The sequence below is a fragment of the Thrips palmi genome, unplaced genomic scaffold (genome assembly GCF_012932325.1).
Source record: "Thrips palmi isolate BJ-2018 unplaced genomic scaffold, TpBJ-2018v1 HiC_scaffold_4, whole genome shotgun sequence".
Classification (NCBI taxonomy): domain Eukaryota; kingdom Metazoa; phylum Arthropoda; class Insecta; order Thysanoptera; family Thripidae; genus Thrips; species Thrips palmi.
The window spans coordinates 130,931-146,782 of NW_023144631.1; the positions used below are offsets into that span (position 1 = coordinate 130,931).

The 15,852-nt window shown below is 50.9% G+C and overlaps 5 protein-coding genes and 11 non-coding genes across 20 annotated transcripts in view; 2 read left to right on the forward strand and 14 right to left on the reverse strand.

Annotated features, from left to right (window-relative positions):
* The window catches only part of LOC117650032 (myrosinase 1-like), a 44,882-nt gene extending 44,711 nt beyond the window's left edge, over positions 1-171 (reverse strand). Inside the window, exon 1 of the mRNA XM_034393289.1 lies at positions 57-171. The gene's annotated coding sequence lies outside the window, so the exon portion shown is untranslated. The remainder of the gene's footprint in view (positions 1-56) is intronic.
* A 2,099-nt stretch (positions 172-2,270) lies between these two features.
* Trnai-uau lies at positions 2,271-2,362 on the reverse strand. Its single transcript is given in 2 exon segments — positions 2,271-2,306; positions 2,325-2,362. It is a non-coding gene; the product is annotated as a tRNA-Ile (tRNA).
* Positions 2,363-2,429: 67 nt separating this feature from the next.
* On the reverse strand, positions 2,430-2,521 carry Trnai-uau. The gene is given in 2 exon segments: positions 2,430-2,465; positions 2,484-2,521. It is a non-coding gene; the product is annotated as a tRNA-Ile (tRNA).
* A 76-nt stretch (positions 2,522-2,597) lies between these two features.
* On the reverse strand, positions 2,598-2,689 carry Trnai-uau. The gene is given in 2 exon segments: positions 2,598-2,633; positions 2,652-2,689. It is a non-coding gene; the product is annotated as a tRNA-Ile (tRNA).
* Positions 2,690-2,754: 65 nt separating this feature from the next.
* Trnai-uau lies at positions 2,755-2,844 on the reverse strand. The gene is given in 2 exon segments: positions 2,755-2,790; positions 2,807-2,844. It is a non-coding gene; the product is annotated as a tRNA-Ile (tRNA).
* Positions 2,845-2,911: 67 nt separating this feature from the next.
* Trnai-uau lies at positions 2,912-3,003 on the reverse strand. Its single transcript is given in 2 exon segments — positions 2,912-2,947; positions 2,966-3,003. It is a non-coding gene; the product is annotated as a tRNA-Ile (tRNA).
* A 67-nt stretch (positions 3,004-3,070) lies between these two features.
* On the reverse strand, positions 3,071-3,162 carry Trnai-uau. Its single transcript is given in 2 exon segments — positions 3,071-3,106; positions 3,125-3,162. It is a non-coding gene; the product is annotated as a tRNA-Ile (tRNA).
* A 76-nt stretch (positions 3,163-3,238) lies between these two features.
* Trnai-uau lies at positions 3,239-3,330 on the reverse strand. Its single transcript is given in 2 exon segments — positions 3,239-3,274; positions 3,293-3,330. It is a non-coding gene; the product is annotated as a tRNA-Ile (tRNA).
* A 67-nt stretch (positions 3,331-3,397) lies between these two features.
* Trnai-uau lies at positions 3,398-3,487 on the reverse strand. Its single transcript is given in 2 exon segments — positions 3,398-3,432; positions 3,450-3,487. It is a non-coding gene; the product is annotated as a tRNA-Ile (tRNA).
* Positions 3,488-3,709: 222 nt separating this feature from the next.
* Trnai-uau lies at positions 3,710-3,801 on the reverse strand. Its single transcript is given in 2 exon segments — positions 3,710-3,745; positions 3,764-3,801. It is a non-coding gene; the product is annotated as a tRNA-Ile (tRNA).
* Positions 3,802-3,873: 72 nt separating this feature from the next.
* On the reverse strand, positions 3,874-3,965 carry Trnai-uau. The gene is given in 2 exon segments: positions 3,874-3,909; positions 3,928-3,965. It is a non-coding gene; the product is annotated as a tRNA-Ile (tRNA).
* A 221-nt stretch (positions 3,966-4,186) lies between these two features.
* Positions 4,187-4,278, reverse strand: Trnai-uau. Its single transcript is given in 2 exon segments — positions 4,187-4,222; positions 4,241-4,278. It is a non-coding gene; the product is annotated as a tRNA-Ile (tRNA).
* Positions 4,279-8,148: 3,870 nt separating this feature from the next.
* On the reverse strand, positions 8,149-9,155 carry LOC117650050 (probable DNA-directed RNA polymerases I and III subunit RPAC2). Of its 3 annotated transcripts, none has more exons than XM_034393317.1 (2): positions 9,014-9,155; positions 8,149-8,661 (listed from the first exon to the last, which is right to left on the reverse strand). In XM_034393317.1, exon 2 carries the CDS (start codon positions 8,523-8,525, stop codon positions 8,214-8,216), a length of 312 nt encoding a protein of 103 aa, XP_034249208.1. In that variant the 5' UTR covers positions 8,526-8,661; positions 9,014-9,155; the 3' UTR covers positions 8,149-8,213. The 3 variants fall into 3 exon arrangements, with proteins under 3 accessions (XP_034249208.1, XP_034249210.1, XP_034249209.1); XM_034393319.1 differs by lacking the exon at positions 9,014-9,155 and adding an exon at positions 8,891-9,008; XM_034393318.1 differs by lacking the exon at positions 9,014-9,155 and adding an exon at positions 8,734-8,879.
* LOC117650048 (transcription factor MafK) lies at positions 9,120-10,320 on the forward strand. 2 transcript variants are annotated; one of them, XM_034393314.1, is made up of 3 exons: positions 9,120-9,342; positions 9,634-9,800; positions 9,881-10,320. In XM_034393314.1, the coding sequence occupies exons 1-3, from the start codon at positions 9,256-9,258 to the stop codon at positions 10,080-10,082; spliced, it is 456 nt and encodes a 151-aa protein (XP_034249205.1). In that variant the 5' UTR covers positions 9,120-9,255; the 3' UTR covers positions 10,083-10,320. The 2 variants fall into 2 exon arrangements, with proteins under 2 accessions (XP_034249205.1, XP_034249206.1); XM_034393315.1 differs by having other exon boundaries at positions 9,124-9,306.
* Positions 10,321-10,514: 194 nt separating this feature from the next.
* LOC117650053 lies at positions 10,515-11,235 on the forward strand. Its single transcript, XM_034393321.1, has 3 exons — positions 10,515-10,612; positions 10,686-10,870; positions 11,039-11,235. Exons 1-3 carry the CDS (start codon positions 10,534-10,536, stop codon positions 11,207-11,209), a joined length of 435 nt encoding a protein of 144 aa, XP_034249212.1. The 5' UTR covers positions 10,515-10,533; the 3' UTR covers positions 11,210-11,235.
* A 10-nt stretch (positions 11,236-11,245) lies between these two features.
* LOC117650027 (hepatocyte growth factor-regulated tyrosine kinase substrate) lies at positions 11,246-15,528 on the reverse strand. 2 transcript variants are annotated; one of them, XM_034393283.1, is made up of 15 exons: positions 15,351-15,509; positions 15,148-15,228; positions 14,980-15,064; positions 14,783-14,858; positions 14,505-14,693; positions 14,269-14,418; positions 14,056-14,180; positions 13,892-13,973; positions 13,707-13,805; positions 13,567-13,620; positions 13,318-13,479; positions 12,921-13,224; positions 12,650-12,834; positions 12,272-12,560; positions 11,246-12,173 (listed from the first exon to the last, which is right to left on the reverse strand). In XM_034393283.1, exons 5-15 carry the CDS (start codon positions 14,625-14,627, stop codon positions 11,386-11,388), a joined length of 2,361 nt encoding a protein of 786 aa, XP_034249174.1. In that variant the 5' UTR covers positions 14,628-14,693; positions 14,783-14,858; positions 14,980-15,064; positions 15,148-15,228; positions 15,351-15,509; the 3' UTR covers positions 11,246-11,385. The 2 variants fall into 2 exon arrangements, with proteins under 2 accessions (XP_034249174.1, XP_034249173.1); XM_034393282.1 differs by lacking the exon at positions 15,148-15,228 and having other exon boundaries at positions 15,351-15,528.
* Positions 15,529-15,852: the final 324 nt, after the last annotated feature.

The following is a 15,852-nucleotide window of genomic DNA, read 5'->3' on the forward strand; positions in this document are numbered from 1 at the left end:
CCGCTTTGGTGGCTAAAAACAACTTAGACACTTCCAACATTACTTTCAATACTTACTCCGGTGGCTTAAGCGTGGGGTCCCGCACTCAAAAAACAATACAGGCACAAATCGACAGTGTAAGAGCTTCAAGCAAAAAGCACTGCACAAACCGATACAGCCCGAATCAAAATCAATCTGTGATTGGTTGTTTGAATGCGTAATTGGAAGGAAGGGACCTCTTGGTTGTAGATAGCTTTCACTGCCAAACCGGTGGAGCCCCTAAAGTACATAATTACCCCAAAGGACCAACCATCGTATACAGTCAAATTGTGTAGCCTTGGTACGTTGGCAGTCAAATCGGTCGCGAGGATGCGTAGCTAGAAGGCGGGCTATGTGTTTGGCGGGAAAATTCAAATGATTGCATTTGTTGCAGTGTTCGCGCTGCTTCTCGGACGAGTGCACCTAGAGGAGTCTATCCCTGCAGGGCAGAGATCCTGTGTCGGCGAATACGTGATCCCGACACCGCTTGTGGACGAGTCGCCGGCGGTGAGCGCGCCGCCCTGGACGGCCAGGCGCTACACCCGCTGCCTCCCCGGCGGCCGCGTCGTCGTGGAGGCCGAGTCCGTTCTGCTGTCCGAGGCCGTGGCCGCGGCGCTGCGGAACTGCTCGGGTCGCCTGCAGTTCCTCGAGTTGTACGCCACCAAGACGGTGGTGGTTGACGACAGCGTCAGGCTCCCCGGCGCGGCCCTGGCGGTGGTGGCGCCCCGCTGGGAGATCCCGGGCTCGCCGACGATCGACCTGGACGGCCTGGACGGCGAGGCCCCCGGCGAGGCACCGTCACGGAGTGCGGTCATCGGGCAGCGCGGCCGCGACGGCCAGCCCGGCCACCCTGGCGGCATGTTCATGGGCGTGGGGCTGGAGTTCACCGGCAACAAGGTGCGCGTCAGCGCCAGAGGCGGCGCCGGCGGTGCCGGTCAGGACGGCTGTGCTGGCGGCATGGGGGGCTTCAGTATCGACGGTGGCGACGGCGGCAAGGGCGGCAAGGGCGGTCCGGGCGGGCGGCGCGGTAAGGCCGGCCTCGTGGACCTGGGCGACCACGGCCGCGGCGTCGCGTCCGAGCACTTCCTCCTGGACGTGTCCGACGGCGCGACGGGCAGTGCCGGGCGCGGCGGCCCCGGCGGCGACTACTGGCCGCAGCGCGGCATGATGCGTCCGCTGCGCCGTCCCAAGCGGGACTCCTACTTTCTGACCTACCTGTACCTCATGTTCCTCAAGCGGCACGGCCAAGCCGTCTCGCTCTCCATGTCGGCGCGTGCCCGCAGCGGGGCCCCCGGCGCCGAAGGGGCCGCCAACACGGGCCAGCGGGATGCAGAGCGAGTCCTGGACCCGGCCCTCGCCGACGCCTGGAACTCCATCCCGGCCAGGACGGCGACGTACTTCGAGCGCAACAAGAATCACCCCCACCTGAAGAGGGAGGTGAAGGACTTCCTCCGCTTGGTGCGGGGCAGCCCCGACCTCCAGAGTTGCCGGTTCACTTACTGGGCTTGACACTGCAGGGAACCGACGACATTTTCGTCTTGTTTGTTTTGTTTTCCTTTGTTTGTTGATTGACTCCAATGTTTGTTTTTAACAATTAAACATGTTTTTACCATGACTTAAGTCTTGATTCAATTAAACAGTAACCCAAATAGGAAATCGAAAACCACATTACTCTAAAATCTTCTTTACACTGGCGTCTCGACAGGGTGGTTTGGGGAGGCCCTCAAACATTTCATGGGACAAGGTATGAGTGCAGTTTGCACCACGTCGTAAATGCAGGCGCAGATACACCGGCGTAGCCCCACCCACCCCTCCCTAGCACTTCACCGCCTGACAGGCAAGCAAATTGCCATACCCTGATGGCTCCCGCCCGAGCGCCGTAAGGTAGGCATCCCTTTCGTCGCAAGTTCGAAGGGTTGCCTGCCTACCGGGCGCTAGTCAAAAGGTTTAGACACCCGCGACCTTCCTTGACTGAGCAGATCTGGATGGGGGGTGGTTCCATGTCAACGACGGACGCACTCGGCACCCGACACACACCGACAAACGCCATTACGGCGCCATCGAGGCATTATGCAGCATTATAGGCCATCGGGGCAGGACCGCGTGGGACAAAAGGGAGGTGGTGTTGACGTTAACGGGCCGACGCACCGTCCGCGCGCCGTCAGCCCCGCCAGCAAAACAGGAAAACAATGCGGCGCAGAGTTTTTGATGTCTTTTCAACAACAAAATAAAAAACATACGTGGAAAAATATTGCCCCAGGCGAGGCTCGAACTCGCAACCCCGGCATCGCTCACAGACACTGTCGTATAAGTACCGTGCGCTAACCGATTGCGCCACTGGGGCTGGTGAGAATGACAGAGTTTTCAGGTCTACGGTTACGAATTCTTCGAAGTAGGGTCTGAAAAAAAATTGCCCCAGGCGAGGCTCGAACTCGCAACCCCGGCATTGCTCACAGACACTGTCGTATAAGTACCGTGCGCTAACCGATTGCGCCACTGGGGCTGGTGAGTACAAAAGAGCTGTCAGGTCTAAGGTTGTGAATTCTTCGAAGTAGGGTCTGAACGGGTCTGAAAAAATTTGCCCCAGGCGAGGCTCGAACTCGCAACCCCGGCATCGCTCACAGACACTGTCGTATAAGTACCGTGCGCTAACCGATTGCGCCACTGGGGCTGGTGAGAATGACAGAGTTTTCAGGTCTACGGTTACGAATTCTTCGAAGTAGGGTCGAAAAAAGTTGCCCCAGGCGAGGCTCGAACTCGCAACTCCGGCATCGCTCACACACTGTCGTATAAGTACCGTGCGCTAACCGATTGCGCCACTGGGGCTGATGAAAACAACAGAGTTTTCAGGTCTACAGTTAGGAATAATCCTTGAAGTAGGGCTGGAAAAATGTGCCCCAGGCGAGGCTCGAACTCGCAACCCCGGCATCGCTCACAGACACTGTCGTATAAGTACCGTGCGCTAACCGATTGCGCCACTGGGGCTGGTGAGAATGACAGAGTTTTCAGGTCTACGGTTACGAATTCTTCGAAGTAGGGTCTGAAAAAAAATTGCCCCAGGCGAGGCTCGAACTCGCAACCCCGGCATTGCTCACAGACACTGTCGTATAAGTACCGTGCGCTAACCGATTGCGCCACTGGGGCTGGTGAGTACATAAGAGCTGTCAGGTCTACGGTTGTGAATTCTTCGAAGTAGGGTCTGAACGGGTCTAAAAAAATTTGCCCCAGGCGAGGCTCGAACTCGCAACCCCGGCATCGCTCACAGACACTGTCGTATAAGTACCGTGCGCTAACCGATTGCGCCACTGGGGCTGGTGAGAACAGTAGAGTTTTCAGGTCTACTATTACGAATTCTTCGAAGTAGGGTCAGAAAAAAATTTGCCCCAGGCGAGGCTCGAACTCGCAACCCGGCATCGCTCACAACACTGTTGTATAAGTACCGTGCGCTAACCGATTGCGCCACTGGGGCTGGTGGAAAACAGAGTTTCAGGTCTACAGTTAGGAATTCCTTGAAGTAGGGCCTGGAAAAAATGTGCCCCAGGCGAGGCTCGAACTCGCAACCCCGGCATCGCTCACAGACACTGTCGTATAAGTACCGTGCGCTAACCGATTAGCGCCACTGGGGCTGGTGAGAAGACAGAGTTTCAGGTCTACGGTTACGAATTCTTCGAAGTAGGGTCTGAAAAAAAATTGCCCCAGGCGAGGCTCGAACTCGCAACCCCGGCATGCTCACAGACAACTGTCGTATAAGTACCGTGCGCTAACCGATTGCGCCACTGGGGCTGGTGAGTACAAAAGAGTTGTCAGGTCTAGGTTGTGAATTCTTCGAAGTAGGGTCTGAACGGGTAAAAAATTTGCCCCAGGCGAGGCTCGAACTCGCAACCCCGGCATCGCTCACAGACACTGTCGTATAAGTACCGTGCGCTAACCGATTGCGCCACTGGGGCTGGTGAGAATGACAGAGTTTTCAGGTCTACGGTTACGAATTCTTCGAAGTAGGGTCTGAAAAAAAATTGCCCCAGGCGAGGCTCGAACTCGCAACTCCGGCATCGCTCACACACTGTCGTATAAGTACCGGCGCTAACCGATTGCGCCACTGGGGCTGATGAAACAACAGAGTTTTCAGGTCTACAGTTAGGAATATTCTTGAAGACGGGCTGAAAAAATGTGCCCCAGGCGAGGCTCGAACTCGCAACCCCGGCATCGCTCACAGACACTGTCGTATAAGTACCGTGCGCTAACCGATTGCGCCACTGGGTCTGATGAGAATTACAGAGTTTTTAGTTTGACAGTTTAGAATTCTTCGGACTCCGCGTGCGGGCGGTGCGGGTGTCGGCCTCCGCCACGACATGAGCGGGCCGCCAGCGACGGCCACCTCCAGGAGGAACAGCCCGAGGGCGAGGCAGTGGCCCTGGGCGAGGACGAGCAGTGCGGGGCGGAGGCGGCCGAGGTCGTCGGGTCGAGGCCGCCGCCGCACCTCGTCCTGGTTGGCGCCGGCGCCGCGCTCGGTGGCCTCGCCCATGACGTGCTTGGTGATGCCCACCTCGGTCATCCGCAGCACGACGTCCTGCGCCTTGTGCAGGTACAGTGTACCACGGGCAGCGCGAACACGGCCTCCACCATGTTGATGAGGCAGCCCTCCAGCGGGACGTGCCTGGAGCGGCCGGCCTCGTCGCGGCCCAGCGAGTCGTCCAGGAAGCGGCGCTCCAGCTCGGCGCACAGGTAGGCCTCGTCCGCGCTCGGCGCCACCCCCACGATGCCGGAGATGTTGTAGGGCTGGAAGCGGCGCAACAGCCGGTCGCCGCCAGGGGCCGAGGCCAGGGCCTGCATCGCCTGCGGAGGGAGGGAAGGAAAGCCTCGCTCAGAAAGAAGGGCCGAGGCCAGGGCCTCATCGCCTGGGTGCCACGCTCAAAACCAAGGGCCCCAGGCTGACGTACAACAACGGGGCCGTTGACGGCGATGTCCGTCTCGGCGAGCTGCTGCAGGGTGCGCAGCGAGTCCGGCTGCTGCGTGGCGGTGCGCAGGCTCTGCTGCACCGCGTGGTACGCCGTGGACATGATCAACGAGAAGAAGAGCCACTTGGCGAAGAGGAGGCGCTGCCGCGTGTTGGCCTGCGAACCACTCCACTGGCAATGAACCACACCGAGGACCTGCCCGCTGGCCGTTGAACTGACTGTACTCAGCAAACTCCACAGTATGCGTACTCAGTACGCCGTCCTCTTTGGCGTGTACTCAGACGCTCTTGGTAGCGCACTCCTGAGTACACGCCGAGGAGAGTACACTGTTGGGTTTGCCAGCACCTTGGTTCGCCGCATGCCGGGCGCGCCGGGCTGCATCGAGCCGAACGTGGCCGCCAGCAGCAGGAAGCTGACGTCCTTGTGCTTGACGGCGAGGCGGCGGCACCACGCCCCACGCGGGCGGCGGCGGCGACGATCTCGGCGGCGACGGTCCAGGGCCGCGTCGAGCGTCAAGGCGACGCTGATGGCCACGAAGGTGGCGACGACGAGTGCCCACACGGGCTGCGTGAACTCGTCCAGCAAGAGGTGCCAGGCGGACGCGGGCCGCCACCGCCGCGGCACGCACGCCGTGTAGCACGAGGAGCGCGACGTGAGCGGCACCTCCTGGCCCGGCTGCGGGATGGTCCGCACCACGTACACGTCGGCCGGCGGCACGCTGCAAGCCAAGGAACGCGAACCGCTCACGAAGCAGCCGAAGTGCGTCAAAGTTATGTCAAAATTATGGTTTTGGCGGAATTTTGGGTTGAAGCATTCAGATTGACAGCAAATGATGTATTGATAAGTCTTTCATGTTCCTTGCGAAGTCGGTTCGATCAGCTTCTTTATGATCCCGGTCGGGCCGTTGACCAAGGCGACGGCGCACTGTGGGGCAGGTGGCCAAAACTCTGGACTCGTTTTAAGCTCCAGAGTCGCTAAACAAGAGAACAATCCATTGGTGGGGTCCCATTTACGGAGTGACTCTGGAGCTCAAAACGCCTCCAAGATTTTGACCGCCTCCACCTGTCTCCTGGCCCACTGTGCGGCGCCCGCCACAGACCTGGAGGAGTTCAACCGGACGCCCCCGAGCTCCTGGTACGTGGTGGGCCTCAGGACGAAGCGCGCCTTCATGCCGAGTTCGAGCGCCCGCAGCAGCGGCACCCAGTGGCCCTGGGGCTCCCACAGCTCGGTGTCGTTGGAGGACGGCGACGACGCCCCTGCCGCGGGCCGCGCGGGCCGCAAGGACATGAAGGGCGCGTACTGCCTGACGGCCACGTTGAGCGGGCAGCCCTGCAGGTCGGACAGGGGCTGGTCCGGGAAGAGGGGCGGCGCCGTGTCGCCGCCGAAGCCGCCGCCGCGCACCCACCGCGCCACCAACAGGGGCCGCACCGGCGAGCGGCACCGCGTCGCCGCCGAGTACGGCCGGATGCGGTAGAAGAGCAGCGGGGCCTCCACGTCGGCGCCCGGGACGTCCATGGACACGACGCGGAGGCGGCTGACGGTGAAGGCGGCGTGCAGCGCGTTGAAGGCCGTCCTCTGCCCGGGGTCGGCGTCCGCGTACGGCCAGGACGCGATGTATCTGCGCACGCAGAACACGTGTCTATTGACCCCACGCCGACAGGGGCGCGGCGTGCCGGGCTTGCGCAGAGATTTCGGAAGAGCGGGCAGCAGATTGTCTCCTCATCACTACCTCGGGTGGTTGCTTTGGCAGACGGCGACGAGCTGGACGATGGACTTGTTGGAGGGGGCCACGAGCAGAACCAGGTCGCGCTCCCCGAGGTTCGGCCCGCAGGCCTCGGTGCGCAGCAGGGCGGCGTCGTCCAGCGGGCTGCTGGCGTCCCAGAGAGTGTGCGGCCACTCCTCCCAGGGCCACGGCCCCGCCGCGCCGCTGGCCTTCGCGACAACGAACGCATTGCAATCTTTCATTTTTTTTTTGAAACTTTCTACTTTTATTGCAGATCGCGTGGCCCCAGACCTGCAGGCACAGCTGAGGGAAGCCGCACAGGACGTGCAGTGTGGTGAACGCGGCCGCCGCCCGGAAGACGTCCCGCAGGGCCTCGGCCCAGAGCTGCCGGCCGTCGTTCGCCCGCTCTGCCTGCTCGGGCCCCACTTGGAACTGGAACGCCGCCGCCGTCATCGAGACCCGAAGGAGCTGCGCCCCGAGTGTGGACCTCATGCTGCGCCCTTGGATCCCACCCTACAGTGTGGTGCGCGTGGCCCTTTCGCTTTCGACCGGGGAAGGCCAGGGCTGGGCCTCGAGGCCGATTGGTGTGTGTGTTTGTGTGTGTGTTCCTTTGCGACGACCGGTCCCAAGTGGGAGTGGAAGCGTGTGATTGGCCGACCAACTGCCGGAGCGGCAATGATGCCGAAAATTGGAATGTAATGGAGACGAGCTGGCTGGCCCTCCACCGGCGTTCGACCCTAGAGCCCTATAGGTCCAAGAGGGGCATTAAGGACTCTATTCGACCCCCATCATGCCTTTGTATTTTTCATGTTTGTAAGGCCTGTGAAAGTGGTCTATGATGGCCTTCCCTACAGTGTGGGTAATGGATGTAGCGCCTATCGTTCTAGTAATTTCCTAGCAACCAATGGGTGACATGAGTTCGCACTTCACCTCCAGCATTAGAAACCAAGTGAGACTTGCTGCAGGGGGTGGCAACGCCCTCCACCTTTCTTGACACCATGTTCGACCCCCCCTTGCACATTAGTTTACTCCAAAATACAAAGTTCAATAGGTCTAAGCTGTTTTGTCATTACGATAATATGAATTGAGAAAGTGTTTAAGCCAGGTTTCAATTCAAAGGCTCAAAAACTTTCCCAAATTAACGTTTTGAAACTATAAGTAGTCACTTTTCTTATACCGTTTTTTGCCAAACCCCATTTTTCACTTGTTTTTGCAATGCAGTTTTGAGGGGTGAATTGATCGTTAGTGTACTCACGTTTAATTGTTACTCTAATGTGGCATTTTAACTTGATGCTGCCCTCAAGTTTCAATCGATTCCATTGCAGGTCTCAGAGAGTATCTCCTTGAAATGACGTCAGAATAAGTGAACAGCGTTGCCATCCCCTGCTTGCTGATAGAAAGAGTATTTGCAATCAGAGTCAAATAATGAACTATGGAAAAAAAATCAAAGACAAGTTTTGTTCTCTTTTTATTATATGAAAAAATAGACTAGATTGAACATTTTAAGAAAAGAGACATCATGAGGTGCTCGTAGCTTTGAAGGCAGTCATTTTTTCTTGGAATACTGTAGTAGTGTGGTCGCACACTTTAGCCAGGTCCTCCAGCCCTCTCCGTAAAATGTCAACAGCTCGAGGACCATTAGTCTGAATGCGGAAGTGCATTTTAGCTTCAGCTGGATGTGGCACAGTGTAGCCGCAGAACATTACTTCAGGATAACGGACAATGATGCAACGAAGAGCGTTGCCTAAAGTATGGCCCTCATCTTGAAAGACGAATGTTCTTGACTTCTCTCCAAATGCTTCGTCACCAGCGAGCTCAGCTAATCTCATCTTGAAAGATGTGACTATTTTCAATTGTTTCTAAACAGTTCCCAGCCAATCCAAGACCACAGGCTGAAGAAAAGTCGCACTGGGAGGACAATGAGAATCAACAGAAAGTAGTACACCTCTGTGCTCATGGATATCCCTGCAACAATCAAGAGTTAAAAAAAAATTAGACAACTTCGTAATCATGTCATACCATGGAGGCACGCCACACCTTAAATGTCAAAGCAGTCACAAGTGGATGAATCTTTGAATTGATTTTGGGGTAAGAAGCGCATTCTTTACTTTTGCAACCAAATACAAATATGAAGACAAAATCTCTAAAAATATGTGGGTGTTTTAGATTCTACATGATCAAAATATAAACTCACAACATAACCTAGACCCTATCACGTGTCGGCTCGTTAATGGTGATAAGAACACACAAAAAAAGATGCCCCAAGAGCGTCAACTCTAACAGCAAAGCTAATCTCATCATAGAAATAAAATCTCACCTTCTCCGGAGTTCTATGCGACCGTTAAGAGCTTAAATACAGCCGTCAAAATATTGTAAACAAGGGAGAGGGGAGCAAAATCTACATGGCTGTGACTGTGATGATTTCGTCTGCCAGTGGCGTCTGCTGTGCCCCCTCGACCGTCAACAACATCGATGGCCGTGAAGATGACGAAGCACATTTCTTTCTTTTAGTGGCGTCTTTCGCGTTTCTCCGAGAAAATTCCATCGGGAAAGAGTAAAATGCCGATGGAAGGGCGTAAAAGTGACAGGAGATCTTCTCATGGAAGTCAGGTATTGCCCTCGCAGCTTTCCGGTGGGAAGAGTAAGGTTAGAATCGTACAAACATTCTTTGAATCAAATATGCTTATAACGCTAAGATTCAGTGCCATGGCATAAAAAGGTTACATGGTCCTGTTTTCAGCCTATGAATTCAATAGGTGCAATAAAAAAACCTGTAGCAAATAAGCTAAAGATTTTTTTATCACTTTTTGTATACATTGAAACATATCAATATTGAATCAAAGACTTTTGTTGATCAAAACAGTTATTCATCCCCCCAATCTTGTCCCTAAGGGAAAAGGGAAACAGATCATTAATCTTTACACAACTTTTTTGCAGGCTCCTCTGTCTCCAGGACCTGTTCTGGACATCAGTGATGATGAGCTCGTATCAATTTCTGTACGTGATCTCAACAGGCAGCTAAAGTTGAGGGGCTTGTCAAGAGATGATATTGTTCGCATGAAACAACGTCGCCGTACTCTAAAAAATCGAGGATATGCAGCAAGGTTTGATGCTACAGCCTACTTTCATTGTTTTTGCTTAACATTGAATGTGTATCCAATCTTCTCTAACAATTTACTTTCAGCTGCCGAATTAAGCGAATTGAACAGAAGGATGAATTGGAAACTGAAAAGTCTCAAGAGTATCGTGATATGGAACTGATGAGTGAAGATAATGATGCTATGCGACTTGAGCTACAGACTCTTCAAGCAAAGTACGAAGCCCTGAAAGCATTTGCGTTATCCAAGAAAATCCCAATCCCTCCTGAGCTTGAAACCTGCCGTTAAACGAAGCAATTTGACTTTATCTTACTTGTGATATTGTGATAAGATTCTTTATTATTACGTTAATTTTAGGTGTTTATAGGGAGAGACTGTATTATTATTTTATTTCACATTATTTTTAAGCAATATCATGGGGGTATGATTCATTTGTAAAAGTATAATTGCATTGAGAGAAGCATCACATTATTGTACCTTTGTTCCATTACTTTACCAAGTTCAAAATAAACATGTCTAAAATTTATTTGTTTCCTTATACTTGATAGAACTGGCGGAAAAAATTTCCCTCCAACTCCTCCTGAAAAACCCAGGGTTACTACATTGTAGCTAGACATGATGACATGCCTGTTTCTACACTGGTTCCAACAATGGGAATGGAAAATGCCAGTATTGTTGGTGAAAGGAGACCTTCCCCTTAAAATTTCTGTGTATTTTTGTGTCCAGCACCTAACTGAGAATGCCTAGTTCAAAAGAGGAATTCCAGACTGCTTTGAAAGAAATTGCATACTTTTCTCCAACTCTTGACTCACCCTATGGTGATATTTCACTTGAACTCTGAATTCAGTTTCACTGCTAAGTTGGGCAGGCACTTATTTGTATGTCTTTTAGATCGGGTGCGTCTGGCAGAATGGGTTCGTCGCCTTGTACTTGAGGCCAAACAAAGTGATCCCAGTTGCTATTTGGTGAACCCGTATGCCCAGTTACTGAGAATTCAAGCTCGAGCTGGTCACCTACGCTCTCCTTTTCTTTCTCCTCCTAACCCTGGTACTATTCCACCACTGGCTGTGACCCTTGTAAGTAAAATACATTTAAGATCAAGGGGGTCGTGTCAGTTGAAATAATTCTCAGACTAAGAGCATATTCCTTCCAATAGTTATTTAATTTAAAAAGCATTTACAGGGCATATTTTAATATAAATATTGTGATAGATAAACATACAACAAAACAAAACACGTTTGCAGGGCAGAGAAGTGATGACATCAGTGCCGACACTCCCAACACCTGGACCCACGGCACCATTTATGTGCAGAAAATCCAAGGACGGTCATGCTTACATAGCAGCCAGGCAGGTACCAGGGAAGGGTGTCTTGTGTTACCTGGCAGTCAGCACCCAAGGCTTGGGAACAAATTAAAATTATAACAAATCACTAATGACTAAATAAAGAATATGAAGGAATGAATAAATCGTTTGGTTAAACATGTATTTATATCTTAAAAAATGACTTGAACAGCAGTCAACAAAGGGATCACAAAAGAAATTGCATCTACAAAAATTAAAAGAAATGGAGACAGGCCATATTGATAGGATTCAGTCAAAACTAATAAGTTCTTCACTTTCTCTCTTCACATCCGAGCGAGGCCCCATCGGGCCCCCAACTTGCTGCTGCATCGGAACGGGGCCCATGCCAGGCATGTGGTGCTGGGGCATACCAGGCTGCATACCAGGCTGCATACCAGCCATCTGCCCGTGCTGAGGAGCAGTAGGACCCAACTGCCCCATTGCAGGTCCAACCATCTGGCCAGGGTGAGGACCTCCAGGGCCCATGTGAGGTGCTTGTGGGCCATTGGGTCCCATCATCTGCCCTGGTTGGTGTCCTACTGGGCCCATCTGGCCGGGCTGAGGTCCGCTATGACCCATTTGACCAGGTTGAGGACCACCATGACCCATTTGACCGCCATGACCCATTTGGACGGGTTGATGACCTCCAGGACCCATTTGGCCGGGTTGAGGTCCTCCAGGTCCCATTTGTCCAGGCTGAGGTCCTCCAGGTCCCATCTGCCCAGGCTGAGGTCCTCCAGGTCCCATCTGCCCAGGCTGAGGTCCTCCAGGTCCCATCTGTCCCGGCTGAGGTCCTCCAGGTCCCATCTGTCCCGGCTGAGGTCCTCCAGGTCCCATCTGCCCCGGCTGAGGTCCTCCAGGTCCCATCTGCCCCGGCTGAGGTCCTCCAGGTCCCATCTGCCCCGGCTGAGGTCCTCCAGGTCCCATCTGTCCCGGCTGAGGTCCTCCAGGTCCCATCTGCACAGGCTGTGGTCCTCCAGGTCCCATCTGTCCAGGTTGAGGTCCTCCAGGGCCCATTGGGTGACCAGGCATCATTCCTGAGAATTTAAAAATGTTAAGTGAAAATGTGGTCAAAATTGTGTTGAATGCTGTTCAGTTAGTGCTGAAATGATATTTCAGTCCCTCCCTAACTCACCTGGAGGCATATGTCCAGGGAAGGACATCTGATGTCCCATGTACTGTGGATGTCCTTGCTGGGAATACATGGAGGGAACTTGCACTGGGCCAGAGTAGGACGGCACACTGGAAGGAGGCAGGCCACTGGGATGCACGCCACCTGGTGGTATCCCTCCAGGGCCAGGCGGCATGAAGCGATTGTATGGTGTGCCACCATACTGAGAGTACTGCTGCTTCTGCTGTTCTTGCCGCATCTGCATCTCCCGCTCTTGTTCTTGAATTCGCTGAAGCGCTAGCTGCCTTTGATACTACAAAACAGATGATAAAATGTATTTAAAATATATTGACCAACCTTAGAGATACCCAAGAATTCGGACATAAAGAATTGAAAGCCCACCTGAAGGTACTCCTGCTTCTTTTGCCTCATGATGTCCAGCTTTTGTGCCATTTGCATTTGACGTATTTTTTCTGCTTCTTCAGCTTGTTGACGTAACTTCTCTCTGTGTTCAAAACGTAGTGCATCTAATGCAGCCCTTGCATCCTTTACTTGAGCCAACTTATCTTGCAGCCCTTCATAATAAACTGAAACAAACCAATAAAACTTATTGGTAACAAATATGATGATATAATATTATTGGTTGCTGCATGCAGAATTTCAACCAACTGACCTCTGTTGTCATCCTGTTGTTGGATATATCGCAGCAAGCGGGAATGCATGGCAGTGATGTTCATGAACAAAGTTTGAACTGAACTGTCATTAGCTATGCTTCTGCCTCGGGAGGAATTAGACTTCATACGATTTACAAAAATTTCCACTTGGCTCCTCAGTGTGTTCACAAATTCATCAATTTCGCTGTCCTCTCCAACTCCATTTTGTTGTAACTTGAAGGTGGAGTCTAAAACTGCAGCATTATTAATTGTTGCAGAACTTGTAGTTATTTTGTTAGCTGTACTGGATAATTGATGAGAACTCTGCAAAATTTACATGACAGTTAATTCCTTGTCATAAAAAACCAAAGTCATATTTTTTTTAAAGGTATTTTTCAAAGTTAAATATTTACATACCGGAGCACTTGACACAGGCTGAGTAGACATGGAAGAGTTATTTAGATGTGTGGGAGCAGAAGGTACTTTGTTAGTTTCCTCCTTATTTTTCTGATCCCAATACGATCGGTCCAGATACCTGGCCATCTCAGGGTCTTGTTCTGCATGCATGACTGGCTCAGACTGAAAGTGCGACAGGGAAAACCACACAATGAAAAAAAATGGGAAACTGACATAATCCAGAATATTCAATATGTGTCATAGTCAAACCTTTACTGCTGCGAGATGGGAACTCAAGGATGACAGGTGAGGAGACTTGGATTTCTAGTTGCAGTAAAATATTAAGATAGTAAATGAAATAATAAACATTAAATTAAGAAAAAATTACTGTTAAAATTTAAGTAAGTTACCGATTTCTCTTTCTCTTCAGCCTCTGACTGAGAGAGTGCAATGGCTAATTGCAATTCTTCCTCTTCGCGCAATTCGTCCTCGGTACGGCGAGGTGCAGTCTAAACAATTGGCAGAAACAAAATTAGTCAGTTAACTCATCAATAACTTATATTTTGTGGACCGACTGAAACTCTCAAACCATCACCTGGCTTTGTTGAGAAAGAGAGCTGTTCAAATATTCAGCAGGCAAATCAGTTTCAACCTTGGAACTTGATGTTGGGGCTCGGCTAAAAATTTCAAAGGCAGACAAGTGAGGTAGGTGCAAGCTTAACAGGAAAAAAATATCTATCTAATAGACTGGACAATTACCTATTTATTTGGTTGTAACACTGATCACAGACACGAACTTCTTTCTCAATACCAAACTTCGGCACAAGTGATGTCTTGGAAGAGCACTGACCACAGAAGACCTGGCCACAAGCCCTGCAGTGATGCTGAAAATGTCAGACCCAATAGATGAGAAGAGGTATTACAAGATTATAGATAGATGATTATAAGTCGAATATTTGGAAAGTAAATTACCTTACGAATGACTAAAGTAAATGGTGTGCGACAACTGAAACAAACAGTTCCCTCAGCCCATTCAGGAGCAGTTTCAGCTTTGAACATAGCATCACTTTCTTTCAGAGGAGGAAATGCATGACCTTCAGCTTTCATAATTGCCACAATATCCTTAGAAAAAAAAAAACAAGGGATCTTATCAAAGAGTTCACAAGAAACAGTCAGCAATGTCGAAATAAAAATAGGCAGTCATGTACCTGGACAGCACGATACTTGGCATTGTTACGGAATGCAAAGGCCCACGCTTGTAAAAGCTCAACAATTTTATTTTTCACTATGTCATGAGGGGTTGTCTTGTGAAGTTCCCTCAATTGTTCCATATAATTTATAGTCCCAACTTCATTGTGAATTGGACTCCCACAATTTTTCACAACAGACTCCAAAACCTACACAGACGAAACATGAGTGTTAAGAAAACTGAAAACATTATACAGAAATAAAGTAGTACAGGAAATGAGATTGAGGAAAATCATACCAATAAACCAAAATTGGCGACATGCGGGTTGTCATGAGTTATCTTCTTGTTGATCGCTGCTAAGGCTTGCTTCGGCCTGTAAAAGAAACAAAAAACACGTAAATATCTAGTCTAGAAAAAGAGGCCAAAGGTGAAGCAAACAGACAAGGAAAGAAATTAGGTGAAGGCGGAAAATGTGTATTTTAATTCATACTTACGGGCAGTCGCCCTGACGAATAGTGTCACAGATTTGAAGGATAGTTGAATAGTTGGGGTCTAATTGGCAATGGTCGGTTGCTTTATCTGAAACAAAGAAGTGACGCTAGTACAGTACAAAGTACACTCGGTCTGAACTGGAAAACATCTCCAAAGGGCATTAACCTAACCATGAAAAGTGACGGTCTCTCAAAGGAAGACAACTATCGTAGTATCAAACTGCGCAGCATGCTTACATTAAATGTGCACATCTAAAGTTACATCAGAGAGAAATTGGTGCAATGAATCATAACATTGGCCGAAGGTTGCAATTGACAGCGGGTCTCCCAAACAACAGAACAAGGAAAGATAGACCCAGAACAAAGCAGCTTACCAAGTAGTTTTTCTATACCGCTACTTCGGAACATTTCGAGTGGAAGTTCCAATAGCAAAACCCGTTTCGAAAGGACAAGATTGACAAGACAGGCTGCGCACTGAATGATGAGACCAAACAGACAAACGATGAAATCATAAATATGACGTCATCATCAGCTGACATCCAATTTTGAAGAGATGGGACCGGATCTAGTACGGAAGGCCGATGACAACGCACTCTGGCGGCCATTTTTGAAACAACTTCAAACCTTAGTCCAAGTTCAAACTGCGCAGGGCATTTTACCGAAGGCATTTATAATTCTCCTGATTTTACAGCAGCCACGAATAACTTTTTTTATGATCGGTTCTACTGTTCTTAGAGGACAGTACGCGCGCCATTCTGTGCTTTGAACTTTGACATCCGGTTCAATCTCCAGTAAACTTTACGAAACGATTAGAAGTGAAAACTCAAAGGCAGAGCACAGCAAAGCCAACCAAAGAAAACAATATTTAACTTTTTT

Coding starts and splice junctions, on each gene's coding strand:
- LOC117650050 (XM_034393317.1), bottom strand. CDS start 8,525: ATGAGATTAGCTGAGCTCGCTGGTGACGAAGCATTTGGAGAGAAGTCA.
- LOC117650048 (XM_034393314.1), top strand. CDS start 9,256: ATGCCGATGGAAGGGCGTAAAAGTGACAGGAGATCTTCTCATGGAAGT. Junction 9,343..9,633: donor TTTCCGGTGGGAAGAGTAAG/GTTAGAATCGTA, acceptor ACTTTTTTGCAG/GCTCCTCTGTCTCCAGGACC. Junction 9,801..9,880: donor AATCGAGGATATGCAGCAAG/GTTTGATGCTAC, acceptor ATTTACTTTCAG/CTGCCGAATTAAGCGAATTG.
- LOC117650053 (XM_034393321.1), top strand. CDS start 10,534: ATGCCTAGTTCAAAAGAGGAATTCCAGACTGCTTTGAAAGAAATTGCA. Junction 10,613..10,685: donor AACTCTTGACTCACCCTATG/GTGATATTTCAC, acceptor TATGTCTTTTAG/ATCGGGTGCGTCTGGCAGAA. Junction 10,871..11,038: donor CACCACTGGCTGTGACCCTT/GTAAGTAAAATA, acceptor ACACGTTTGCAG/GGCAGAGAAGTGATGACATC.
- LOC117650027 (XM_034393282.1), bottom strand. CDS start 15,384: ATGTTCCGAAGTAGCGGTATAGAAAAACTACTTG. Junction 15,065..15,350: donor CGGTATAGAAAAACTACTTG/GTAAGCTGCTTT, acceptor TCTTTGTTTCAG/ATAAAGCAACCGACCATTGC. Junction 13,621..13,706: donor CTGAAGAGAAAGAGAAATCG/GTAACTTACTTA, acceptor TACTGCAACTAG/AAATCCAAGTCTCCTCACCT.